This window comes from Camelina sativa, chromosome 16 (genome assembly GCF_000633955.1).
Source record: "Camelina sativa cultivar DH55 chromosome 16, Cs, whole genome shotgun sequence".
Lineage (NCBI taxonomy): Eukaryota > Viridiplantae > Streptophyta > Magnoliopsida > Brassicales > Brassicaceae > Camelina > Camelina sativa.
The window spans coordinates 18,730,932-18,754,498 of record NC_025700.1 but is presented as its reverse complement, the minus strand read 5'-3'; the positions used below and the strand labels follow the sequence as shown (position 1 = coordinate 18,754,498).

The window sequence follows — 23,567 nt, the reverse complement described above, 5'->3', positions numbered from 1 at the left end:
CAAACTTTATCAATTAATCATCTTCACCTAACCAAAATCAAAAACTAACAATATACACAGAGCCATGTTTTTGGCAAGTCATTTTAGTTATTAGCATATTAATTAATTATCTTATAGTAGTAGTTTATAACAAACTTATAATTATGACTGTTGGTTACTAACAAGAATCTTCACGGCCCATGTTTTTTTGGCAACTAATTAGAAATTTAGAATTGATCTTCACCTAACTAAAACAACATCATCGATTTTATTTGGTTGAGCAGCAGCATGAATGCGATCGATTATAGTTTTAACACCACATTTTGTCTATTCTTCAAGAATCCAACCAATAGGCAATAACACCAAATATCACACTAATAACATTATTCTTTTACCATTAGTAATTTTGATAAATATTTATTGTTTTATAATTAGGTTATTAGTTGATATAGTATCATTTTTAAAAAATGTTATAATTTTATGCTTCCATCTATTATGTATTCTTATAACAATTTGTGCATTAATTTAAATATCTTATAAAGTTAATAACTCATCAGATATTTTCATATCAATTAAATTAACATACACAACAAAAATTATGATATCATTATTTATTTGTTGCTAAATTAAAGATTTTGCTTATAATTTTACTAATAAAAAGTAAATTGTGTTTAGTGTTGTCAAAAATGTCACACCAAATTTAGTGTAATATACTATTAACAACATCAAACTGATGTCATTTTTATGTCCCACTGGAAAACTTTTAGTATTAAAAAATTACACTAAATTTGGTGTTTTGGTGTCGAATCGGATATGCTCTTAACAAGGCACATTGGATGTAGTTCATCAGGATTGCAAGTTTAGTACGAAATGGAAAAAAAGTCACATCGCATCTCGTAACGATGGTCTGGTCATATAAGATCACATGAGATTTTCTCTGACTTAACATATCAGTTTCACAACTAACAAAAATTTGTTTCATTTAATAAGCCACATAAAACATGATCATGATGTTGAATTAGTTAACGAATGCTTCTTATGAGGGAAACATTAATCTCTCATATAACATGCAAAAATACTTAATTAGGAAAAAGGTTAATATAGTCAATACCCCCATTCTAATAACCTCAATGGCTTTAGACAGTTTTTACAAAGTAGATTGTTTTTTAAAAAAAAAACTTCTAAAGATTTGTTGAGGTGTATAATTGAGAGAGTTATTGGGGGTGGATATGTATAGAAATGATGATAATAAATACACACACCAATCCATGAGTTGGATTCTGAACATATACAATATTTTAAGAAGATGGTTATTAAACTTACCCACTCAGCAGTTAATGTAAATATTAATATTTTGCTCACTTTTCATGGGATTGGCATCTTATCCCATGCTATACCACTTCCATGAAACGAGTTATTGTATGAAGAAGGTACACATATATTTATTGAGTTCGACAACTTTTTCTTTTTGGTTGTTTATGCAAGAGAAAAATATTCAATACCGATTCAAAAAATCATACCACGAAGCTTCTACACTGTTAAGTCACTTGGGTGCAAAGAGAAGTCTAAGACAGCAAAAGGTCCCTAAACGCAGCGTTCTGGACTCAAGTCAGGGGATGAGGGAAAAAAAAATGCCAAGTACCGGGAATCAAACCTTTTGGAGAGTATTTACTCCTCTTTTGAAGAGCTTTTGTGATCTGGTGGATTTCCTGAGAAGAGGTGTTGTTGCTCGAACGACGGTTTTCTGGATTAGCAGCTGCAGGAGGGGCTTCTCCTTGCGCGGCAAGATTCTTGATAAGATTCATAACCGTGGGAACAAACTTTGCTGATATTGATATGAGCCCTGGAAGCTGAGGAAACCATATGTCGTATTTTCATATTAGTATTTGTTATCTAGAATTCTTGAATCTTGAACTTTTTCTCACGTTCATGATTCTTGGAAAGTTACTTCTACTTTAATGGGATACGAAGGTTGGCAAAACACTTACTGCACCATTGCGGAATTCGCCAGGGATATCCAATTGCGTCCACAGTGCTTTAAGCAGAAGGAAGGCGACAAAGATGACACCGAGATAGAGAGGGTTTCTGTTACATCAAAAAGGAAAAGAGATTTCAGAATGTTACATATCATCATAGGATATGAAGCAATCATTTCTGGCTTTTGATGGACCTTAAAAGAGTCATAAATTCGTTGAATCCAAGGACGATCAATGCAAGAATTGCCCATGGAGGAGGTAACCAGTTATTTCCACGCCTGTTCGCCTCCTGAATTAGTAGTATGAACACTTTATATAAGTATTCATAAGGCAGACAAAGAGCTAAACTGTAAGTGAAGTAATCATGCCTGTGCAGATATGGCTTGGGTCACTGTATACTCTGTTTCTGTCTTGAACTGTCTCCATATAGATTTACATTGCACCGGTGTGATCAAAGTTCTTGATGATGGAACCTTTAAAAGTAATGGGATCATATCTGTTAAGAACAAGAATCAACTGAAGTTGGAAACACATGGAAGTAGAGTTATACACACCTCATCCCAGGTGCTTGAAGCCAGTGGATCAGATGTTGTGATGCTTTTTTTAGAAGTTTCATTATTTGTTGAATCCAACAGAGAAACAGTTAGGGTCTTTGCGATGTTATCCGGTTCATCCCCCAATCGAATTACAGCCATTACTGAGAGCAACTTCAAGGACTGAAAACGAGAAACCATACGAAGGTGTTTAGACCTTATATATCAAGCCTATAAAACAAAATGTAAAGAGGAATAACAAATCATACAGCAGATCGAGCTGATTTAGTAATGGCTCGAAGATCCTCATTTCCGGTCCAAACACGTGGCATTGAATCAGAATCTTGGCTGAAGATTGTAGCAAACCTGGAGAAAAATACAAAAACGAATTCAAAATTAAATGGTTGTCTGAAACTGGTTTTAAAAGATCACTGAGCACATAAAGGAGGCTTGCTATACCTTTCCTTCATACGCATCAAAACCCTTCCAGCTTCTTCTTTTGCCTTAGATTCAATGACACCTCTTGAATAATCCTGAAGGCTCTTCACCATTTTATCTCTCGTTTCTTCTTCCATGTCAAAACCAGCTAATGCACTACTAAGTCCAGAAACTGCAGATTCAGTTTCACGCTGATAAAGCTTCTTTACTGTTGTCCACGTTTCACTGTTGGCTCCTTCCAACAGAGCTTCAACCGGTTCTGATAATGCTTCATGAACTTTTGACTGCAATTTAGAGGCTAAATCAGTAACAAAGCTCAATTTCCCAAGCTTTCTTTATTCTTTCTGTTACCTCATATAGACTGGTAAGTTCAGATAACTTGGAAGTCCGCACAGAGGAAATGTGAGCCTCAATGTCACGGACTAGCTTGTCCCGTACTTTCTCTGTGTCCCAATTGGCTTGTTCAATGATGGCACCTGCACACTCTTCATCGAATTGGGCCATGCAAGCCTTGAACCAATCTTGGGAAGCTGAAGAAAACCCTTCACCAATGCTTAAAGCCTTATCAAAAGAAGCCTTAAACTTTTCAAGCATTCCCCATCTTATATGTCCCAAGACATCTTGAAACGCTGGATTCACTAGCTGTTAAGTGATATAAAAGTAAGGAAAGCACAGAATCGAACTCCAGTGATAGAAACAAGTAAAATTCTATCAGCATTCATTTATCTTAATTGACACAACTGCATGTAGCTTTAACAGCATGCTCAACAGATCTCAGATTGTAGTTATTACTTGGAGAAGCTTTTCTTCAAGCTGATGTCTCTTCGAAGATCTGACACCTTCATCGAAGAATGTAGCCTCCCCATCATATCTATTAAAAATAGAAGACTGTGAAGATCAAACCCAAAAGGAAGATTTCGGAAACAACGGTAAATCTTATTTGAAATTACTGATCTTGACATTCATATTGAATTCAACCACAGTGTGTTCTTGTGTAGCTTGATTATATAAATGTACTTACTCTGACAAGCAAGAACCGAGAATGGTAGTAAGCCTCTTTCCAAAGTTAGAAACTGGACCAGCTTGCACCTCCGCATCCAGTTGGCGCCAGTCCTGTAGATGAAGTAAAAAGGTTAGTTAGTGATTATGGAACTTCCACAGACATTTCAATGAAAGTCTTAAGATTTTGCAGAAGCATTACGTCGTTTGAAATGAAATGCGCAAACTTCTCATTTGCAATTTCTTCACACCGCACGGTAGCCACCATTACCTGCAAACAGAATGAGCTTAGAGGGAGTTTAAAGAATAATTAAAGCTAGCACTATCAGCTACCTTGTGGGCTGGAAGGTCAAGATCCTTATTCTCTTTGATGACTCTCCAGATTTGATCGGCACTAAATGCAAACCCTGAGGCTGGAATTACTCCTCTTCTGTCTCCAGCAAGACCACCCGGTGCAATAGAATGCATGAACCGTTGTCGCAAACTAGCAATCTAAGTTCCAAAAAAAAGATTAAATCTAACTACAGATAGATTCAATTTGAAACACACAACATAAGTCTCAGCCATCTGTAATAAGCTTAGCCTCTCACATACACACCTGCTCTTTAAACTGTTCTTCCTTCTCCTCATAACTGGAAAGAGCAACAACTTCAACCTAGCCATCAAAGAGAGAAACAGCATGACATTTATGAAAGTTGGCAACCACTGATCTAATAATTCTAGTTCTAGCATAACATACATTGAAGAAGTCACTTAGAGGAGTGTCCTTGTGTGCTTCAGGCTTTGGAACAGAATCCCATATCTGCCACAAAGAAGAACAATCGACCGTTGATCATCTGCCTTTCTTTGAATATCAATTTGGAAATTAGATGAAAGTCACTTCTCTTTTACCTTCTGAATATCTTCTCTTAAGACAGGCTCTAAATTCTCTAACGGCGTCTGCAGCCACAATCATATCAGCAAAACAATGTACCAGTTAGGAGTACATATTTGCAATGTAAGAAGGATGATGAAGAAAAGAGAAGAGAGTCTACCCGGGTTTTATCTCGTATTACAAACAGCATTGTTGTTTTACGTGGACTAAATAATCGCATCATAACCTGTCAAACACAACTCCAAAGATTCAAACCCAAGGGTAAGAAAATAAATTTGATACATATAAAAAAAAAAGCTTTGTTCGCAGCTTGTTCACGGCTGAGCATCAAAAAATATACCTGAAAGACAGTTTTCAAGAGAGGTTTGTTCGCAGCTTGTTCACGGCCAATATCGTGACACCACCTAAAAGTATAAGCATTGATCATTTGTAACGAAACACTATCCTTTCAAGAAAGCCAAAAGCGGAAATTCTGATGTTTCAACTACAAACTTACATGTTGATCAAGACGATATCCGAGATAGCAAGAGCGAAAAGAGCACTCTGTTTCTCGAATGCCGTATCATCCTGCTTGGCCAGAAGAGAACACCAATTATAGAAAGAAAGACATTCACTGCCGCACACTAAACCAAAACAATGAGAGAAAAATTACCTCTCCTCGCTCTCTTCCATCAGTGCCCTCCAAATCCATTACAAGGGTGCAAGGCTCTATACCGGCACATCTTGCGAGCCAGATACCTTTTGTGGTCTGAGACCTATAGACGAGTTCTTAATCAGTCGAAAATCTTTAACACGGAAGTCAAAAGCAACACTATCAGATGAAATCATACCTTCCCTTAAATGCATCCATCTCCAAAAAGTTTGTTCCAAACAAATGATTCAATAATGTACTCTTCCCTGCCAAAACACAAAAGAATGGCATTACAAAGTTGTGAGTATGAAAAAAGTCCCTCTCCTCTAAAAGAATGCATACCGCTGCTTTGAGGACCCATAATGGAGACAACAGCATAAGAGAGGCCACAGTCTCCAAGTTTCACCTCTTTAATGAAATGATCGATGCCAGAGACATTGTATGTACCATCTCCGTCAATAAGCTGTACAGAACCACATCCCTCGCTCTTATCTGCATCCAATATAAACAATCAGTGTCCTCCTAATTGAGATATTTAGTCAACAACCGAATCAAACAAGTTTGCAATGAAACGAGAGAAACGACTCGGTCTTTAGTATTGTATTAGAATATCCCACATATTCTAATATATTGCTTATGCATGCAGAGGCATTACTTTCTGAAACAAATAACAACGACATTCTTTCTTAAGAAAGCAGAGGAAAAATGGACTCATATATTTCAAATCACATGGATCTACGCTGCTAGCAAAACGAGAAAGAACCAACCAACAATCAGGAATCAATCAAAAAAGCATAAATCTGATAAAAAGGAAATTGCAGACAAAAGTACCCATTCTTTGTCTTTCTCAGACACAAAATTCTCAAAGTGACAGTGTGAGAAAAAGAAGATCAGAGCTTTCACGCTTTTGGGATCTCTCTCTTCAAAAGCTTCCCTTTCTCTCTTTTCCCATGTTAGTCATTTTAGGTTCGAACTTTGAAATATTATTATACTTTATTCTTTTTCCTTGGAAAAGCAAAATCAAGAAATGAAAGTTAGGAACTTTAGATCTCCACTAGAAAATTTTTGGGCATGAGGAAACATCAAAACCCAAACTTGAAAAAGAATTTGTATATTATTTAATCCAATCAAAGAATAATATTCTTCTATACACCAGCAACCCACTCCAAAAATAGAAAAAGCATTCCTATTTCTAAGCCACAATCACATCATACTAAGTTTAGTCATTCTTTAACTTAATGTATATGAAAAAGGGATCTTGCTTTATAAACTGATTCTAAACACTTTCCCCCTAACCATATCTACCACGTAGACAACCTAACCATTCCATTGCAACATTAGCTGCCCTATGCAAAGCCAACTCAAACGCAGCAGAAACGTCTCTCTCTTTGAAAGCTAATTGTCTGAAGAGTCCACGAACTTTCTGGAATCTCAGAAGCTCTACTTCATAAACAAGCTTTATGCCAGAAGAGATAAGCAGCTGCTTGTCTTGTGTAGTGATGATAACTATGCTCCCCGGACCAAAACAGTTAAAATCCTCTGCAAGAGCATCCAACTGTTCAAGCTTATTGACATCGTCAGCAACAAGCAGAACTTTTTGGTTCTTGAGCCTTAATTTACTCAAGCATTCTCCTTGAATCCTTATCATAAAGTCTTCATGAAGATGCGACATGTGGCGATCCTGAGAAATCTTTTTCACACTTTCCAGGAAATAATGGCTTTCAAAGTGTTGACAGATGTTCTGATAAACGAATTTAGCTAAAGCCGATCTACCATTGCCTCCTCTTGCCCAAATCCCAATCACTCTCACAGTTTTCTTAGGGTTCAAATCCAATAACCGGTGAAGAGCTTTCATGTGTGCATCAATCCCCACAAGGTCACTCCCATTGCTTCTTGTTGTATCAATCATCAACCTTTTTGATATTTTGTCAGTAATTTCATCGACCATCTTCGAGTCATCTTCCCTAAACGAGATCAGGAGACTGATTCAAATCAAACCTAACAATTAAAAATTCAATCTTTTTATATCATCAATCAAAGTTACAAACTTTTACCATTTCCATGAACAATCGCCGGAGATACTCGCCAAATTGGTCAACGCTTGCCTCCATGAAAGCACTTTCTCATGATCTTCTCTAGCCTCATGCTTCTTAAACTGTTCATCGACTAGTCCGATCTGCCTCCTCACATGGCACGGATCCACGCCGTAGAAGATGGGCATCACGGTGATGGAACCCTGTTTCTCGAACTCCATGATCTTGACGAGCTCTTCGAGACACCAAGGAGACGCAGCGTAGTTGACGGAGACCACAACGACGGCGGACCTCGACTCCTGGATGGCGCGTACCAGCTCCGGCGAAATCCTCCGGCCACGCTCCAACTCCTTGTCGTCTTTGAAAGTTCGAATGTTCCTTCGGATCAGTTCATTGTAGAGGAAACTGATCAAGTTGCGGCGAGTGTCGAGTCCTCTGAAGCTAAGAAAAACATCGAACTTGTGGAAGGTAGAAGTATCAGACATTTGATGATTGAATTCTCTATGAGAGTATAAAGAGAAATAAGGCAACTGGGTAATTTTATAGCAGCGGAGGTGAAGAAGGAGATGGTGAGGTGTCGCCATGGCCATGGACACATGGTGGAATGAGTTTGAGTTTGTCACAGAGGACTACTTCTTCCGGAAAATTTCTTCGCATTTTCATTTTCTTCTTATTATTATATTTTCATACTCCTTTTTTTGTTTTTTTCCTACTTGTTTTATTATAATAAGATTTTTTTTTTTCTGGTAAGATTATAATAAGAATATAATAAGAATTTATATTAAGACAAACAAAAAAAAATAATAANCTTTTTGATATTTTGTCAGTAATTTCATCGACCATCTTCGAGTCATCTTCCCTAAACGAGATCAGGAGACTGATTCAAATCAAACCTAACAATTAAAAATTCAATCTTTTTATATCATCAATCAAAGTTACAAACTTTTACCATTTCCATGAACAATCGCCGGAGATACTCGCCAAATTGGTCAACGCTTGCCTCCATGAAAGCACTTTCTCATGATCTTCTCTAGCCTCATGCTTCTTAAACTGTTCATCGACTAGTCCGATCTGCCTCCTCACATGGCACGGATCCACGCCGTAGAAGATGGGCATCACGGTGATGGAACCCTGTTTCTCGAACTCCATGATCTTGACGAGCTCTTCGAGACACCAAGGAGACGCAGCGTAGTTGACGGAGACCACAACGACGGCGGACCTCGACTCCTGGATGGCGCGTACCAGCTCCGGCGAAATCCTCCGGCCACGCTCCAACTCCTTGTCGTCTTTGAAAGTTCGAATGTTCCTTCGGATCAGTTCATTGTAGAGGAAACTGATCAAGTTGCGGCGAGTGTCGAGTCCTCTGAAGCTAAGAAAAACATCGAACTTGTGGAAGGTAGAAGTATCAGACATTTGATGATTGAATTCTCTATGAGAGTATAAAGAGAAATAAGGCAACTGGGTAATTTTATAGCAGCGGAGGTGAAGAAGGAGATGGTGAGGTGTCGCCATGGCCATGGACACATGGTGGAATGAGTTTGAGTTTGTCACAGAGGACTACTTCTTCCGGAAAATTTCTTCGCATTTTCATTTTCTTCTTATTATTATATTTTCATACTCCTTTTTTTGTTTTTTTCCTACTTGTTTTATTATAATAAGATTTTTTTTTTTCTGGTAAGATTATAATAAGAATATAATAAGAATTTATATTAAGACAAACAAAAAAAAATAATAATTAATAGTTACATGCTCTCCTTTGGTTTACTCTATTGTACTTGTTTGTAAAAGAATTTAGAATTGTCAATTTGTCAATGGGAAAAATATCATTAAAATCACGAATTTTCAAAATGTGGTCATTTTAATCATGAACTTTAGGTAAGGCTATTAAAAACATGAACTTCCGTTGACTTACCATTTTAATCACCATATATTTGTTGACCACGACGAAAAAAACATGCCGTTAAATCCCTAAACGGAGCAATTAGTCGGCGTTAAAATATCGTTTATCTTCCCCGTTAGTGTCAAAACGACACCGTTTGAACACGAGAGAACATAACAAAAAATCCCCAAATCGATCCCATTGAAAACCAAATCCCTAATTCTCATTTCTCCAATTTGATATTCTCCTCAAACCCAATCGATTTCTCAGTCCCAAATGCCGAAAGTGAGAAATAAAGGTGTGATATCATTTGTTGGAACTCCACCTCCACCAGAAGATGAATCACGGAGTCTAATTGTGTTTGATTGAAACCCATTAGATGAAGAGGCTCGAGTTGAAGATGGAGCTCCACCTCCACCGCAACCTCCACCGCAAGACGTTGCAGTTGCAGATTCTAATGTTGGAGATGGAGGTAGTGAACCGGTTGTATGTGTATCTGAATCTGTTGTTGGAGCTAAAGGAAAGAGAGGTAATGGTGGAGCTTCACGTCGGCATGGAAAACGTAAAAAAAGAAGTGATGGAAGTGATGAAGAAGACGAAGTGGAGGCTCCAGTTGAGCACGACAGCGAAGATGACTGTAGCGAAGATGACTGCGCGGTGTATGGAGATGAGGATTGCAATGATGTTGATGACGCAGTTGGTGGTGGAAATGACGAAGCTAATGTCGAAGAACCAGCTCTCGAAGAAGTTGCTAATGTAAACATCGAAGATGATTTCCCAGAGATGGTTAGAACAGAGGAAGGTGATTCCGATTCCGACAGTGGGGATGATATATGGGACAATGACAAGCTACCGGATCCTTTGTCGTCGGACGACAAAGACGAGATGGAAGAAGAAGACAAAGATGAGGCAGCTCCTACTGATCCAGAGTCTTTGTTAGCCGTGGAGAAGACATACAACTCTCTCGAAGACTTCAATCTTTCCGTGTTGATGTACTCATTGAAGACAAGGTATGATATTAAACTCTATCAGTCCAATGCTTTCTTGGTTGGTGCAAAGTGTTGCTACGTTGATGAGGATGGTGTTCAGTGTCCTTGGAGAGTGTATTGCTCATATGAGAAGAGGAAGCATAAGATGCAAATTAGAGTTTATGTGAATGAGCATATATGTGTTAGGTCAGGGTATTCAAAGATGTTGAAGAGGTCTTTTATAGCTTTCTTGTTTGTCGAAAGGCTTAGAGTAAATCCTAAGCTTACAAAATACGAGATGGCTGCTGAGATTAAGAGAGAGTATAACTTAGAAGTAACTCCAGATCAGTGTGCAAAGGCGAAGACCAAGGTGATGAGTGCAAGAAAGGCTAGTCATGAATCACACTTTGCAAGAATATGGGATTATCAAGCAGAGGTATTGAATCAGAACCCTGGCTCAGATTTTGAGATTGAGACAGTTCCAGGGCCAGTGGTTGGAAGCAAACAGAGGTTTTTTCGGTTGTATATATGTTTTAAAGCTCAAAAGGATACATGGAAAAAAACTTGTAGACCTATCATAGGTATAGATGGAGCTTTTTTAAAATGGGATATAAAAGGATCACAACCACAAAGATCACACGGAGAAGGATCACAAGGAGAAAGATCAATAAAACAAGGACCACCAAGAGAAGGATCACAACCACAAGTATCACAAGGGCAAGGACTTGGTAGATTTGCATTATTGTTTGAGTGTTCCAACTAGTTTTTGGTTTTGTTGTCTTCGATTTGCTTTGTTCACTCGGATTTGTTTTGTTGCATCAACTAGTTTTTTTCTTATGTTCTAGGACCAAAGTTAAAACTATCTATGTTGTCTCGTATTTGTTTTGTTTTGTTGAATAGGGTTTGTTATGTTTTGTTGTATCAAGTTTTTTGGTTTGTTGTCAAAACAAGTTATCAATGCCCAAAACAACAAAGTCTTTCATTGCCAAACTACCATTACAAAGTCACATTACCACAAACACAAAATACATTACAACAAACTCTAGTAACCAAGAACTAATTTCTGGTTTTTGGTTTTAAGAATAAAGATCACAAGGGCAATGACACTAAAACAAAGACACACCAAGCAGAATGAGCTCATCAACTTCCATTTCTTATTGTCTCTTTTGATCAACATTCCATCTTCCTTCAGTTCTTCGATCTGAGCCTTCAAGTCTACAACCTCTTCCTATACACCTTCTTCAACCCATTTGAATAAATGGTCTTGAAAAACAAAAACTTGCATCAAATTCGAAAACACACTAATTCAAAACAATTCTAATACATACATCTCCTCTGTTTGGACAGCGAAAGAAAGGTCTTCCTGGGTTTGCTTGCGTGTTCGATGTGTAGAGAACAACATCTAAACCACAATGACACTTCGAGGGAACCCCATGGCATCCTCGGTCTCTCTTTTCACCACTCGATTGCCCAAAATTGCAACTCATATCTGTTGGATAAGAATGAGATAAGAGTTTTTGATTGGAGATAAGAACTGAGAAATCGATTAGGGAAAAAGAGAATTAGGGATTAGAGTTTTCGATTGGGGAAAGAGAAAGTTAGAGATTGATTTTCGATTTGGGGTTTTTTTTTTATCTGGTTTGCTCTGGTTCAAACGGTGTCGTTTTGCACCTCCGTTAAGTGAAATAACGATCTCTTAACGCCGGCTAATTGCTCCGTTTAGGGATTTAACGACATGTTCTTTTCGTTGTGGTCAACAAATATATGGTGATTAAAATGGTAAGTCAACGAAACTTCATGTTTTTAATGGCCTTACCTAAAGTTCGTGATTTTAATGACATTTTTCCGATTTGCCAATGGTAAAAGTTCCTTAAAAAAATTACAATCTATTTTTTTACACACTGATTCTATTCATGATTATAAGTTTTACAATCAATTTTTTTTTGTTTTTTTTCTTATTAGTAAGACAAATACAAGAAAAAAATTTAAACAATTTTTTTTCATATGTTTTTAGTTTAAATATTAAAGATTGATACCAACTTATTAATAGCAAAAAAAAAATACAACTTAAATGAACTCATAAACAAAACATAAACCCAAAAGGAAAAGACCCAAAAATAAAAACNTTGTTTTTTTCCTACTTGTTTTATTATAATAAGATTTTTTTTTTTCTGGTAAGATTATAATAAGAATATAATAAGAATTTATATTAAGACAAACAAAAAAAAATAATAATTAATAGTTACATGCTCTCCTTTGGTTTACTCTATTGTACTTGTTTGTAAAAGAATTTAGAATTGTCAATTTGTCAATGGGAAAAATATCATTAAAATCACGAATTTTCAAAATGTGGTCATTTTAATCATGAACTTTAGGTAAGGCTATTAAAAACATGAACTTCCGTTGACTTACCATTTTAATCACCATATATTTGTTGACCACGACGAAAAAAACATGCCGTTAAATCCCTAAACGGAGCAATTAGTCGGCGTTAAAATATCGTTTATCTTCCCCGTTAGTGTCAAAACGACACCGTTTGAACACGAGAGAACATAACAAAAAATCCCCAAATCGATCCCATTGAAAACCAAATCCCTAATTCTCATTTCTCCAATTTGATATTCTCCTCAAACCCAATCGATTTCTCAGTCCCAAATGCCGAAAGTGAGAAATAAAGGTGTGATATCATTTGTTGGAACTCCACCTCCACCAGAAGATGAATCACGGAGTCTAATTGTGTTTGATTGAAACCCATTAGATGAAGAGGCTCGAGTTGAAGATGGAGCTCCACCTCCACCGCAACCTCCACCGCAAGACGTTGCAGTTGCAGATTCTAATGTTGGAGATGGAGGTAGTGAACCGGTTGTATGTGTATCTGAATCTGTTGTTGGAGCTAAAGGAAAGAGAGGTAATGGTGGAGCTTCACGTCGGCATGGAAAACGTAAAAAAAGAAGTGATGGAAGTGATGAAGAAGACGAAGTGGAGGCTCCAGTTGAGCACGACAGCGAAGATGACTGTAGCGAAGATGACTGCGCGGTGTATGGAGATGAGGATTGCAATGATGTTGATGACGCAGTTGGTGGTGGAAATGACGAAGCTAATGTCGAAGAACCAGCTCTCGAAGAAGTTGCTAATGTAAACATCGAAGATGATTTCCCAGAGATGGTTAGAACAGAGGAAGGTGATTCCGATTCCGACAGTGGGGATGATATATGGGACAATGACAAGCTACCGGATCCTTTGTCGTCGGACGACAAAGACGAGATGGAAGAAGAAGACAAAGATGAGGCAGCTCCTACTGATCCAGAGTCTTTGTTAGCCGTGGAGAAGACATACAACTCTCTCGAAGACTTCAATCTTTCCGTGTTGATGTACTCATTGAAGACAAGGTATGATATTAAACTCTATCAGTCCAATGCTTTCTTGGTTGGTGCAAAGTGTTGCTACGTTGATGAGGATGGTGTTCAGTGTCCTTGGAGAGTGTATTGCTCATATGAGAAGAGGAAGCATAAGATGCAAATTAGAGTTTATGTGAATGAGCATATATGTGTTAGGTCAGGGTATTCAAAGATGTTGAAGAGGTCTTTTATAGCTTTCTTGTTTGTCGAAAGGCTTAGAGTAAATCCTAAGCTTACAAAATACGAGATGGCTGCTGAGATTAAGAGAGAGTATAACTTAGAAGTAACTCCAGATCAGTGTGCAAAGGCGAAGACCAAGGTGATGAGTGCAAGAAAGGCTAGTCATGAATCACACTTTGCAAGAATATGGGATTATCAAGCAGAGGTATTGAATCAGAACCCTGGCTCAGATTTTGAGATTGAGACAGTTCCAGGGCCAGTGGTTGGAAGCAAACAGAGGTTTTTTCGGTTGTATATATGTTTTAAAGCTCAAAAGGATACATGGAAAAAAACTTGTAGACCTATCATAGGTATAGATGGAGCTTTTTTAAAATGGGATATAAAAGGATCACAACCACAAAGATCACACGGAGAAGGATCACAAGGAGAAAGATCAATAAAACAAGGACCACCAAGAGAAGGATCACAACCACAAGTATCACAAGGGCAAGGACTTGGTAGATTTGCATTATTGTTTGAGTGTTCCAACTAGTTTTTGGTTTTGTTGTCTTCGATTTGCTTTGTTCACTCGGATTTGTTTTGTTGCATCAACTAGTTTTTTTCTTATGTTCTAGGACCAAAGTTAAAACTATCTATGTTGTCTCGTATTTGTTTTGTTTTGTTGAATAGGGTTTGTTATGTTTTGTTGTATCAAGTTTTTTGGTTTGTTGTCAAAACAAGTTATCAATGCCCAAAACAACAAAGTCTTTCATTGCCAAACTACCATTACAAAGTCACATTACCACAAACACAAAATACATTACAACAAACTCTAGTAACCAAGAACTAATTTCTGGTTTTTGGTTTTAAGAATAAAGATCACAAGGGCAATGACACTAAAACAAAGACACACCAAGCAGAATGAGCTCATCAACTTCCATTTCTTATTGTCTCTTTTGATCAACATTCCATCTTCCTTCAGTTCTTCGATCTGAGCCTTCAAGTCTACAACCTCTTCCTATACACCTTCTTCAACCCATTTGAATAAATGGTCTTGAAAAACAAAAACTTGCATCAAATTCGAAAACACACTAATTCAAAACAATTCTAATACATACATCTCCTCTGTTTGGACAGCGAAAGAAAGGTCTTCCTGGGTTTGCTTGCGTGTTCGATGTGTAGAGAACAACATCTAAACCACAATGACACTTCGAGGGAACCCCATGGCATCCTCGGTCTCTCTTTTCACCACTCGATTGCCCAAAATTGCAACTCATATCTGTTGGATAAGAATGAGATAAGAGTTTTTGATTGGAGATAAGAACTGAGAAATCGATTAGGGAAAAAGAGAATTAGGGATTAGAGTTTTCGATTGGGGAAAGAGAAAGTTAGAGATTGATTTTCGATTTGGGGTTTTTTTTTTATCTGGTTTGCTCTGGTTCAAACGGTGTCGTTTTGCACCTCCGTTAAGTGAAATAACGATCTCTTAACGCCGGCTAATTGCTCCGTTTAGGGATTTAACGACATGTTCTTTTCGTTGTGGTCAACAAATATATGGTGATTAAAATGGTAAGTCAACGAAACTTCATGTTTTTAATGGCCTTACCTAAAGTTCGTGATTTTAATGACATTTTTCCGATTTGCCAATGGTAAAAGTTCCTTAAAAAAATTACAATCTATTTTTTTACACACTGATTCTATTCATGATTATAAGTTTTACAATCAATTTTTTTTTGTTTTTTTTCTTATTAGTAAGACAAATACAAGAAAAAAATTTAAACAATTTTTTTTCATATGTTTTTAGTTTAAATATTAAAGATTGATACCAACTTATTAATAGCAAAAAAAAAATACAACTTAAATGAACTCATAAACAAAACATAAACCCAAAAGGAAAAGACCCAAAAATAAAAACATTACAACCAAAAATAAAATTCAAAGAGCAAGGGATAGCGATGAATCCTCTTGCCGGATAGGAAAAGAGCCGGTCTCTCTAATTGTGAAGAGTTAACCTGCGGCTTAGTAGCAGTAAGATCCAAAAATTATTTCAACAATTTCTCATAAACACCAGATGTACCACTTGGACAACCAAAACATTCCGTGACAAAATCCTTTGCTTCATACAAAGCCGACTCGAATGCAGCAAAGATGTCTCTCCTCTTTTTAAAGGCAAATGTTCTGAGGTCACAAAGTTTCTCGCATCTCAAATCCTCTACTTCGTAGACATCCTTTATACCATAAGAAATCAACAGCTGCTTGTCTTGTGTAGTGATGACAACAACACTCCCCGGACCAAAATCGGTGAAATCCTCTGCCAAGGCATCTAACTGTTCAACCTTATAGACGTCGTCTGCCACTAGCAGAACCTTTTGTCTCTTGAGACTTCCTCTGCTCGTCAAGTATGCTCCTTCAATCTTTTCCAGAAACTCGTCGTGTAGATGCGCTAAGTGGCGACCCTTGAAAATCCTTTTCACGTTTCCCAAGTAACAGTGGGTTTCAAAGTCTTTACACCATGTCTGATAAACATGCTTAGCTAGAGTCGATCTACCGTTTCTTCCTCCACTTGCCCAAATCCCAATTACTCTCACAGGTTTCTTAAAATTCAAATCCATTAACCGGTTAAGTTTCTTCATGTGTCTCTCAATCCCCACTATCTTCCCCCCATTGCTTAATCTTGTAAAAATCATCAGCTTTTCTGATATCGTGTCAACAGTTGCGTCCACCAGCTTCGAGTCATTGCTCCTACAGAGACAGAGCAAAAAAAAATCGAAACTTAAGCACCGATTCTAATAAAAATTCAATCTTTCGAGGCAAATCTAATCTAACTATAAAAATCCAGTGATTTTTATCATCATCAAAGTTATGAAATTTCACCATTTCGATGAACACTGGCCGGAGATATTAGCCAAATCCTTTAATGCTTGCCTCCATGAAAGCACTTTCTCGGGATCTTTTTCTCTAGCCTCGTGCTTCTTGAACTGTTCAGCGACGTCTCCGATCTGCCTCCTGACATGAAACGGATCCACGCCGTAGAAGATGGGCATCACGGTGATGGAACCGTTTTTCACGAAATCCATAATCTTGACGAGCTCGTCGAGACACCAAGAAGACGCAGCGTAGTGGACGGAGACCACAACGACGGCGAATCTTGACTCCTCGATGGCGCGCTGGAGCTCCGGAGAAATCCTCTGCCCATCCTGGAGCTCCTTGTCGTCTTTGAAAGTTTGGATGCCCCTTCGTTCCAGTTCTTTGTAGAGAAAGCTTACGAAGTTGGCGCGAGTGTCGATCCCTCTAAAACTTAAGAAGACATCGTACTTGGGAGACATTTTTGGTCTTTTGATTTCCTCTCTCTATATGACTCTCTGATGAGTATGTCTATGAGAGAGTATGGGATGGTATAAATAAAATAACTCCTGGAGTGCCTTTATATAAGCAGCAAGTAGAGGAGTTTGAGCAAAGACTCTTCCTAGTCAATAAGTGTATTTCCTGGCATTTTCTTTTTTTTTCCCTTTCTTTCTGTTGATTAGCTTTTGTCAGCTTCTGTTTCATTGAACTACTCAGAAAGAGGTGGTTTGTTTTGTAATAGGAAAAAGAGATGTGCAGCCAAAACAAGAAAATGAGCACGAATACAATAACATTACCCAATGAAACTATCATCTTATCCTCTTGGCTTTGATTAGTTTGACTAGTTAGGAAATTTAAGCATTTGTTTAGTTAGCTATTGGACGAATGAAAAAATGGTTTATAGAGAGAGAGACACGATTATGGAACATTAGAAGTAAAAGATATTATACTTTTACAAAAAAAAAAATATCATTTATTTCTAATTTTCCCATTTTAAACTATAATTTAAATAATCATTTGTTAATTATTCAAAAACTGTAACAAAAGAGAAGGAGCTAAGACGGCGATGGCGATGACTCTAGGTTTTTGATATGCGGTTGTGGAGAGGTTATCTGGTTCCTTTCTTTGGTATTTCTGGTCATCTCTGGTCTTTCATCGGTGATTCTAATGGGCATATTCGGTTACCATTTCTGGTTTCCATTTTTGAGATTCAGATCTGTGATGGGGGTGAAGGCTGGAGATCTGATATCAAGAGCAATTTGCGTTTGGCTCTTGCTTGGGTTTTGGACTCTCTTTTCTGGGAGATCTTTGCTTTTTCGTTTCAAGAGGGACAGAGGAGGTTTTGGTCGTTTATCATGATTCGGCGAATCATATTAACATAGGAAAGTTGGATTTGTCTGGTTTTAAATTGGTGTTACTTGGTTTATTATAATTCGGTGGAGGAATGGGGTTCCTCTCATTCACGAGATATGTCAGCTTTGGCATTGATGAGCCTGATTCGGGAAGGGATCTTGTGGATCTCGGCGATAATGATTGATTCGGTTGGGTTATGTGAGATTCTGAGACAATTGTGAGGCTTCTCTGATTGGTCTCGAGAATTTCCTTTAAGGGATTTATGGAGTTTATTTGATGAGGTCTTCACAAAGGGAAAGTGGAAGGTTTGGTATCTGTTTCGGATTCGTCTTGTACTGTGTTGTGGGGTTATATGGTGTGGCGCGTTCTTGATTTTGCCTTTATTCTGGTATGATATGATTTTGTGGTTTACAATCATTGATTGGGGATTGCATCATTGGCGGGATACGTTGATTCTGGTGTTTAATGGTACAGGGGAAGTGATCCTGCGAATATTTCCTGAGGATGAGTATAAAGCTGTTCCTCGAGACAGAAAGCAATATCACTTTTTCTTCGGTTTTTCCTCTTCTCATAAGTTTTCTCAATCTCCCACTTTTCTTGCTGAGGTTCCTGTGGCATTTATTCTCACTATGTCGCAAAGTATGGTGTTGGGTCAAAGCTCAAATGCGAAAGGGGTGGTTCCTTCGGTGGTGAAGTGTAAAGTCAAGGTACCATACTTTTACAACACGGCGCTCATTGAGGGTTATTCCAAAACAGTGGTGGGTCGCTGCATGAAGGCTCTTCTGGTGATGTTCCCCAGGATTTGGCACCTTGAGGGTAAGGTGGTGGGTGCAGATCTTGGGCTGGGAAAGTTCCAGTTCGACTTTGATGAAGAAGCCGACATGGTTGCAGTTTTGAAGTTGGCTCCCTTTCACTTTGATCACTGGATGGTATCCATGGTCCCTTGGTTTCCGAATGTGGATCCGTCCTATCCATCGGTCATAACGTTTTGGGTTCGTGTTATGGGTGTGCCCTTCCAATTTTGGGCTGGTCCGACCTTCAGAAGCATTGGTGAAGCCTTGGGGACTGTGCTGGACGTGGACATTGATGGGGGGAGAGTTCAGGTGTCTGTGAATGGTCTTAAGTGTCTACGCTTCGAGAGGAAGTAGAGTTCTTCAACGGTGAGGAAACTATTGTTTCTCTTTACTATGAAAGGTTGTTTGGTTTTGTCAGAGGTGTTTCAGTCTGTGCCATGATGAGGATCATTGTCCTCCTTTGGAGGAGCCTACTCAGGCTCCAACTGTGTTGCCTAGGGAGGATGCTGATCGGCGTCACCAGAGCTACAAGGGTGATGTCAAGTCAGAGAGGCAGAGAGGTTCTGGTTCAGAGGGTGGTGCTAATGGAGGGTCTCGAGGTAAAAAAAGTGGTGAAAGGTCTCAGGCTGATGGGAAGTGGCCTTTGGAGGGGAGGGTCGACAAAGGTGTGAAGGGTAGGTCGACTTATCCAGTTGGGGGACCGGTGACAAAACAACGGCGTTATCAAACGTATGTGCAGTATAACGACCACATGCATCTCCGGAAAGCAACAAGGAGTTCTGGGGCTCAACTGGAGGATATAGTGGAGGAGGGTGTTCTTGCGGTTGTTAAGGATCCAGTGGATGGACTTCCACCACCAAAGGTTGTCCGCAAGGCTCTGTTTCAGGAGGAAGCTCCAAAGGATAGTGTGGGTGGGAAGGTATTATCACCGCATAAAGTCGAGGAGGTGACCGCCGGACGCGGTCGTCTACCGAGTCGCACGGACGGACGGTCGCTGCGGACGGACGGAACGAAACTCTCTCGAGCCGAGGAATTTAGATGAGGCTTTCCTCGGACAAAGCTCGGAGATTTGAATCCAGTAAGGAAACAAACGGTGGATGCGAGAGATGAGCTGAAACGAACGAGCGGATCGAGAGATCCGGCCTTTGGTCTCGGCTTCGGTCGAGCAGTCTCGGTCGCGGTACGGACGATGCGGAAATCGATTCCCGGAGTTTGAAGGTAAACTGCGGGAACGGCTCTCGGCAACGCGGCGGTAAGAATCCTTGGTGATGCGGTAAGGATTCTCGGTGATGCGATAAGGAAGGTGGAGTGGAAGCGAAAGTACAACGAGCGGTAGGAACCGGACGTGATACGGTAGAGAGGGACGCGAAGGTGGTTTGATGCGACGACACACGGGAGATGGCTCGGCCCGTGATACGGTCAACTAGTCGATGTCGAACCCGGTTCGAGATCGGCTAGGGTTTCTCGGTAGTCAAGTCCCGGACTTGGACTAAGGAGAGAGGTGAGACAAGAACAAGATTCTCTCTTGTGAAATTTAATTCAATACTTCAAGTCTGCCTTTTACAATGAGGGTTTAGGCCTTTATATAGGAAGGCTTACAAATGGGAGACTCTAAAACCCTAGACACGCGGCCAGGATCTCATCCTTACACTTGGCCATAAAGCAAAAGCAAAAGTAAAACAAAGGAAAGACCAATCCAACGGTCATAGAAGGTTCAAGAAGAAATTCAAAGGAAGGGAAGGGAGAGAGATAGAAAAGCCACGTCATTGGCTGGACGCGGTGATAGGATCTTCACTTCCTTGGCTCCTAAACTTGTCAATGATTGTTTCCAAGTCATGAGCCAAGCGGGAACGAAGTGGAGATGCACTAGAGTTCGCTGCCTCGTTAAAACCTCTTTGGTAAACCCATTGGGACAAACCCAAAGTAGGGAAAAGAGTACAGCTCCTTCTAATGACTTAGGGGCGTCTTCACGCTTGCGCGATGGTGAAGACTCGCGAACTAAGCTTCCCAAAGCTGGTCGCAACTCAAGGCTCTTAAGTGGTGATGCTAGCCATGAGCCATTGGTGTGAGGGTTGAAGCTTGGATTGCAAAGCCCATTAGATGACTTTACTTGCTCCTCCTTGATGATCCTTGGAAACTAGTTGGTACCGCGCATCACTAGGAAGGCCGGTTCCAAGTTGTCGATAAGTGTCCGAGAGGCGTCCAAGTGTTGTCCGAGAGGTGGTTGAGAGACGTCCGAGAGAATCGAGTGTTCACGGCCGAGTGGTCGATCCCGTGATCACATCATTCCCTCCCTCTTATAGAAGTTTTGGCCTCAAAACTTTGCTCATCACCTGGATCAAAAAGGAAAACCCAAATCAGCAGCATCAAAAGGCCAACCGCGGTTTAATTTACCGGGATCAAAAGGAAACAGTAAGGCCTTAAGAGAAAAGGATAGGACTTCCCCGGTAAGGCCAGCGGCACTGGTCGCTCGGATCCCTTCATGAACCGTGGTTGCTTGCTGAGACTCTCCAGGATGCCACACATAAGTTTGATCCGCACCAAAGTTGGACAAATACATCGCCATATGACCTTGTGCGGTAACGGCCTTGGCGCTAAGGGTGGAGAAGGATGGCACGGTATAGGCGACTCCCAGCTGGAGCTTACTACTTGAAGTAGTCATGGACAATACCGAGTGAAAAGATCCATCAATGGCCATCTCCGGTGGCCTAGCTAACTTGGAACTCCCCATTACCGAGTGATTACCGGATATGACTTCAATTGCGCGGCCAGAATCTCCTTGGACTTCGGTTGATGGCTCGGTACGCGTCCTGGGTAAGGATTCGCGTACTATGGTCGGCTCCGGACGCGGCGGTCGAGTGTCGGTTAAGCCTCGATCGAGAGCGGTAAAGAGTTTTCCGTGGTCTGCGTAATGACCCGAACTTGGACCTCCGAGTGTAAGAACTTGTCGGTCTGGGGGCTCGGCTGGCTTCTCTACGATTCCTCCCGAGTTAATGACTTCTTCTGGACAGACTTGTCGATCGAAATCACGTCCTAGGCTCAGCGTACGGTTAGCTTGCGTCGTTGGTGCGGCGTTCTCAATCAAGTCGGTATTCGGCTTGTTCCGCGTCAAGTCACCTTGTTCCGGCTGATGAAGAACTCGCGGGACTGGTGTTGGTACAGTTACAAGGGCCGAGTGTTGGTGCCGTGATGATTCTCCCTGGGTGTAAGATCTCGCTGCCTGGCCCAACATTTCTCCAAGGTGTTGGAGTTCAGATCGGATAGAGATCAACTCGTCCGTGAAATTTGGTGCTCCGGGAGATTGCGCTGGCTTCCTTGCGGTTCGCTCCCTTGACTTAGTCCGAGAAACCACAATGCTCGCCTTGGCTTTATCTCGGTCGCGACTTGACGGGTTGATCGGTGTTGCGCGTGGTGACCAGCTCGGAAGTCCTTGGTTCCGAGTGCGGCAAGCACTTGACTTGCTCGATGATGCGTGCGATGGAAAGGTCGGGATTGCTCGGGTGCAACTCGAGTATTCCTTCCGCGGCTCTCGATGATATGCGGACGGCGCGTAGTAAGAACCCAAGTCATCACTATCGGAATCATCGTATAGATTCATCCTTGGCTCGTTAAGGCGCGTAGCTCGTGACATAGACGGCCAATAGTAGCCCGGTGATCCATGCCCGTGGTCCTCTTGATCCAACCCTTCTTCATAGTATTCATTGTACCATGATGCGTCCTGGGTAGCCCCTTGTTCGGACTCAGTACCGTGGATTTCGTCGTACCATGGTTCGTCCTCGGTAGCCCCTAGTTCCGGTTCACTACCATGGTGTTCTTGGTACCATGGTTCATCATCGGAATAACGATCTTCGTGCTCCATACTTGATCAATGTCGAATCAAGCATTGGCTAACGATCACGGACTTGGAACTACGTACGATCAACGGTACGGGCGGCCAATGGTGGTCGGACGTCGGTACGGACAACTGGTACGGATGGCGGTCGCGGTACGGACGGCTGTCGCGGTACGGCCGACGGTTGCGGTACGGACGGCGGCTGCGGTATGGACGGCGAATGCGGTACGGACGATGGTTGCGGTACAGACAGCGGTCGCGGTACGGACGGCGGTTGCGGTACGGACGGCAGTCGCAGTACGGTCGACTAGTGCGAGCAGCGGTACGGACGGCCAACGGCTGTCGTATGGGACGATGGTCAGCGTACGGACGGCGAGGGCGATCGATCGGAGACAATGGTCGATGACCGCGGTGCGTCCGGCTCTCAGTTTGCGGTTGCTTCTCGACCTTGGACGTGTGCTTTGTCTGTTGGACCACTCTTGCACACCTGTCCGCAAAATGACGCGTTTTGCTTTAGTGTAGGGAATATTCTAAGGCAAAGCGGATATTCAATGATTAAGAGCAAGGAACCAATGATGGAACTAAAGCAAAAAGCAAAAAGCAACCTACAAAACGACAAAAGAAAAGAACTTTGACGCAAAACGACTATCCTAGGACTAACACGCGTCTAAGGACCACAACTAACAAGGAAGGCAAAATAAAGCAAAGAACTTTAACGATCTACACCCTAAAAACATCGAAACCAAAAGCAAGTCACCCTAAAAAGATCTAGCACAAACAACTCAAGAACATAAACAAGAACAACAAGAATATAAAAGCAACGAGAACGAACAAGAACAAACAAGAAACGAGATGGAATCTATCAACCTAGAACACA

The 23,567-nt window shown here is 40.5% G+C and overlaps 5 protein-coding genes across 6 annotated transcripts in view; 1 reads left to right on the top strand and 4 right to left on the bottom strand.

Moving 5' to 3' along the window:
* LOC104751146 (protein ROOT HAIR DEFECTIVE 3 homolog 1-like) lies at positions 1,397-6,431 on the bottom strand. The gene is given in 23 exon segments (XM_010473036.2): positions 1,397-1,688; positions 1,691-1,829; positions 1,968-2,064; positions 2,150-2,244; positions 2,324-2,428; positions 2,510-2,671; positions 2,758-2,854; positions 2,948-3,210; positions 3,278-3,568; positions 3,719-3,797; positions 3,948-4,039; positions 4,128-4,196; positions 4,259-4,417; positions 4,524-4,580; positions 4,665-4,727; positions 4,817-4,864; positions 4,960-5,025; positions 5,140-5,203; positions 5,296-5,366; positions 5,452-5,554; positions 5,630-5,696; positions 5,773-5,922; positions 6,262-6,431. Coding segments are annotated over 23 exon segments (2,382 nt in total). The 5' UTR covers positions 6,266-6,431; the 3' UTR covers positions 1,397-1,647.
* On the bottom strand, positions 6,526-8,101 carry LOC104751147 (TMV resistance protein N-like). Its single transcript, XM_010473037.2, has 2 exons — positions 7,485-8,101; positions 6,526-7,394 (listed from the first exon to the last, which is right to left on the bottom strand). The coding sequence occupies exons 1-2, from the start codon at positions 8,051-8,053 to the stop codon at positions 6,722-6,724; spliced, it is 1,242 nt and encodes a 413-aa protein (XP_010471339.1). The 5' UTR covers positions 8,054-8,101; the 3' UTR covers positions 6,526-6,721.
* On the bottom strand, positions 8,083-9,029 carry LOC104753807 (toll/interleukin-1 receptor-like protein). Its single transcript, XM_019237792.1, has 3 exons — positions 8,413-9,029; positions 8,256-8,340; positions 8,083-8,112 (listed from the first exon to the last, which is right to left on the bottom strand). Exons 1-3 carry the CDS (start codon positions 8,979-8,981, stop codon positions 8,083-8,085), a joined length of 684 nt encoding a protein of 227 aa, XP_019093337.1. The 5' UTR covers positions 8,982-9,029.
* On the bottom strand, positions 15,642-17,279 carry LOC104751145 (TMV resistance protein N-like). The gene is made up of 2 exons (XM_010473035.2): positions 16,742-17,279; positions 15,642-16,609 (listed from the first exon to the last, which is right to left on the bottom strand). Exons 1-2 carry the CDS (start codon positions 17,191-17,193, stop codon positions 15,910-15,912), a joined length of 1,152 nt encoding a protein of 383 aa, XP_010471337.1. The 5' UTR covers positions 17,194-17,279; the 3' UTR covers positions 15,642-15,909.
* The window catches only part of LOC109129699, a 7,253-nt gene continuing 3,265 nt past the window's right edge, over positions 19,580-23,567 (top strand). The window contains exon 1 of one of the 2 annotated variants that reach the window (XM_019238393.1): positions 19,580-19,808. In XM_019238393.1, the coding sequence (XP_019093938.1) occupies positions 19,610-19,808 (199 nt within the window). In that variant the 5' untranslated portion in view covers positions 19,580-19,609. Of the gene's footprint in view, positions 19,813-23,567 lie in introns of both variants that reach the window. The other variant, XM_019238394.1, reaches the window with a different exon arrangement.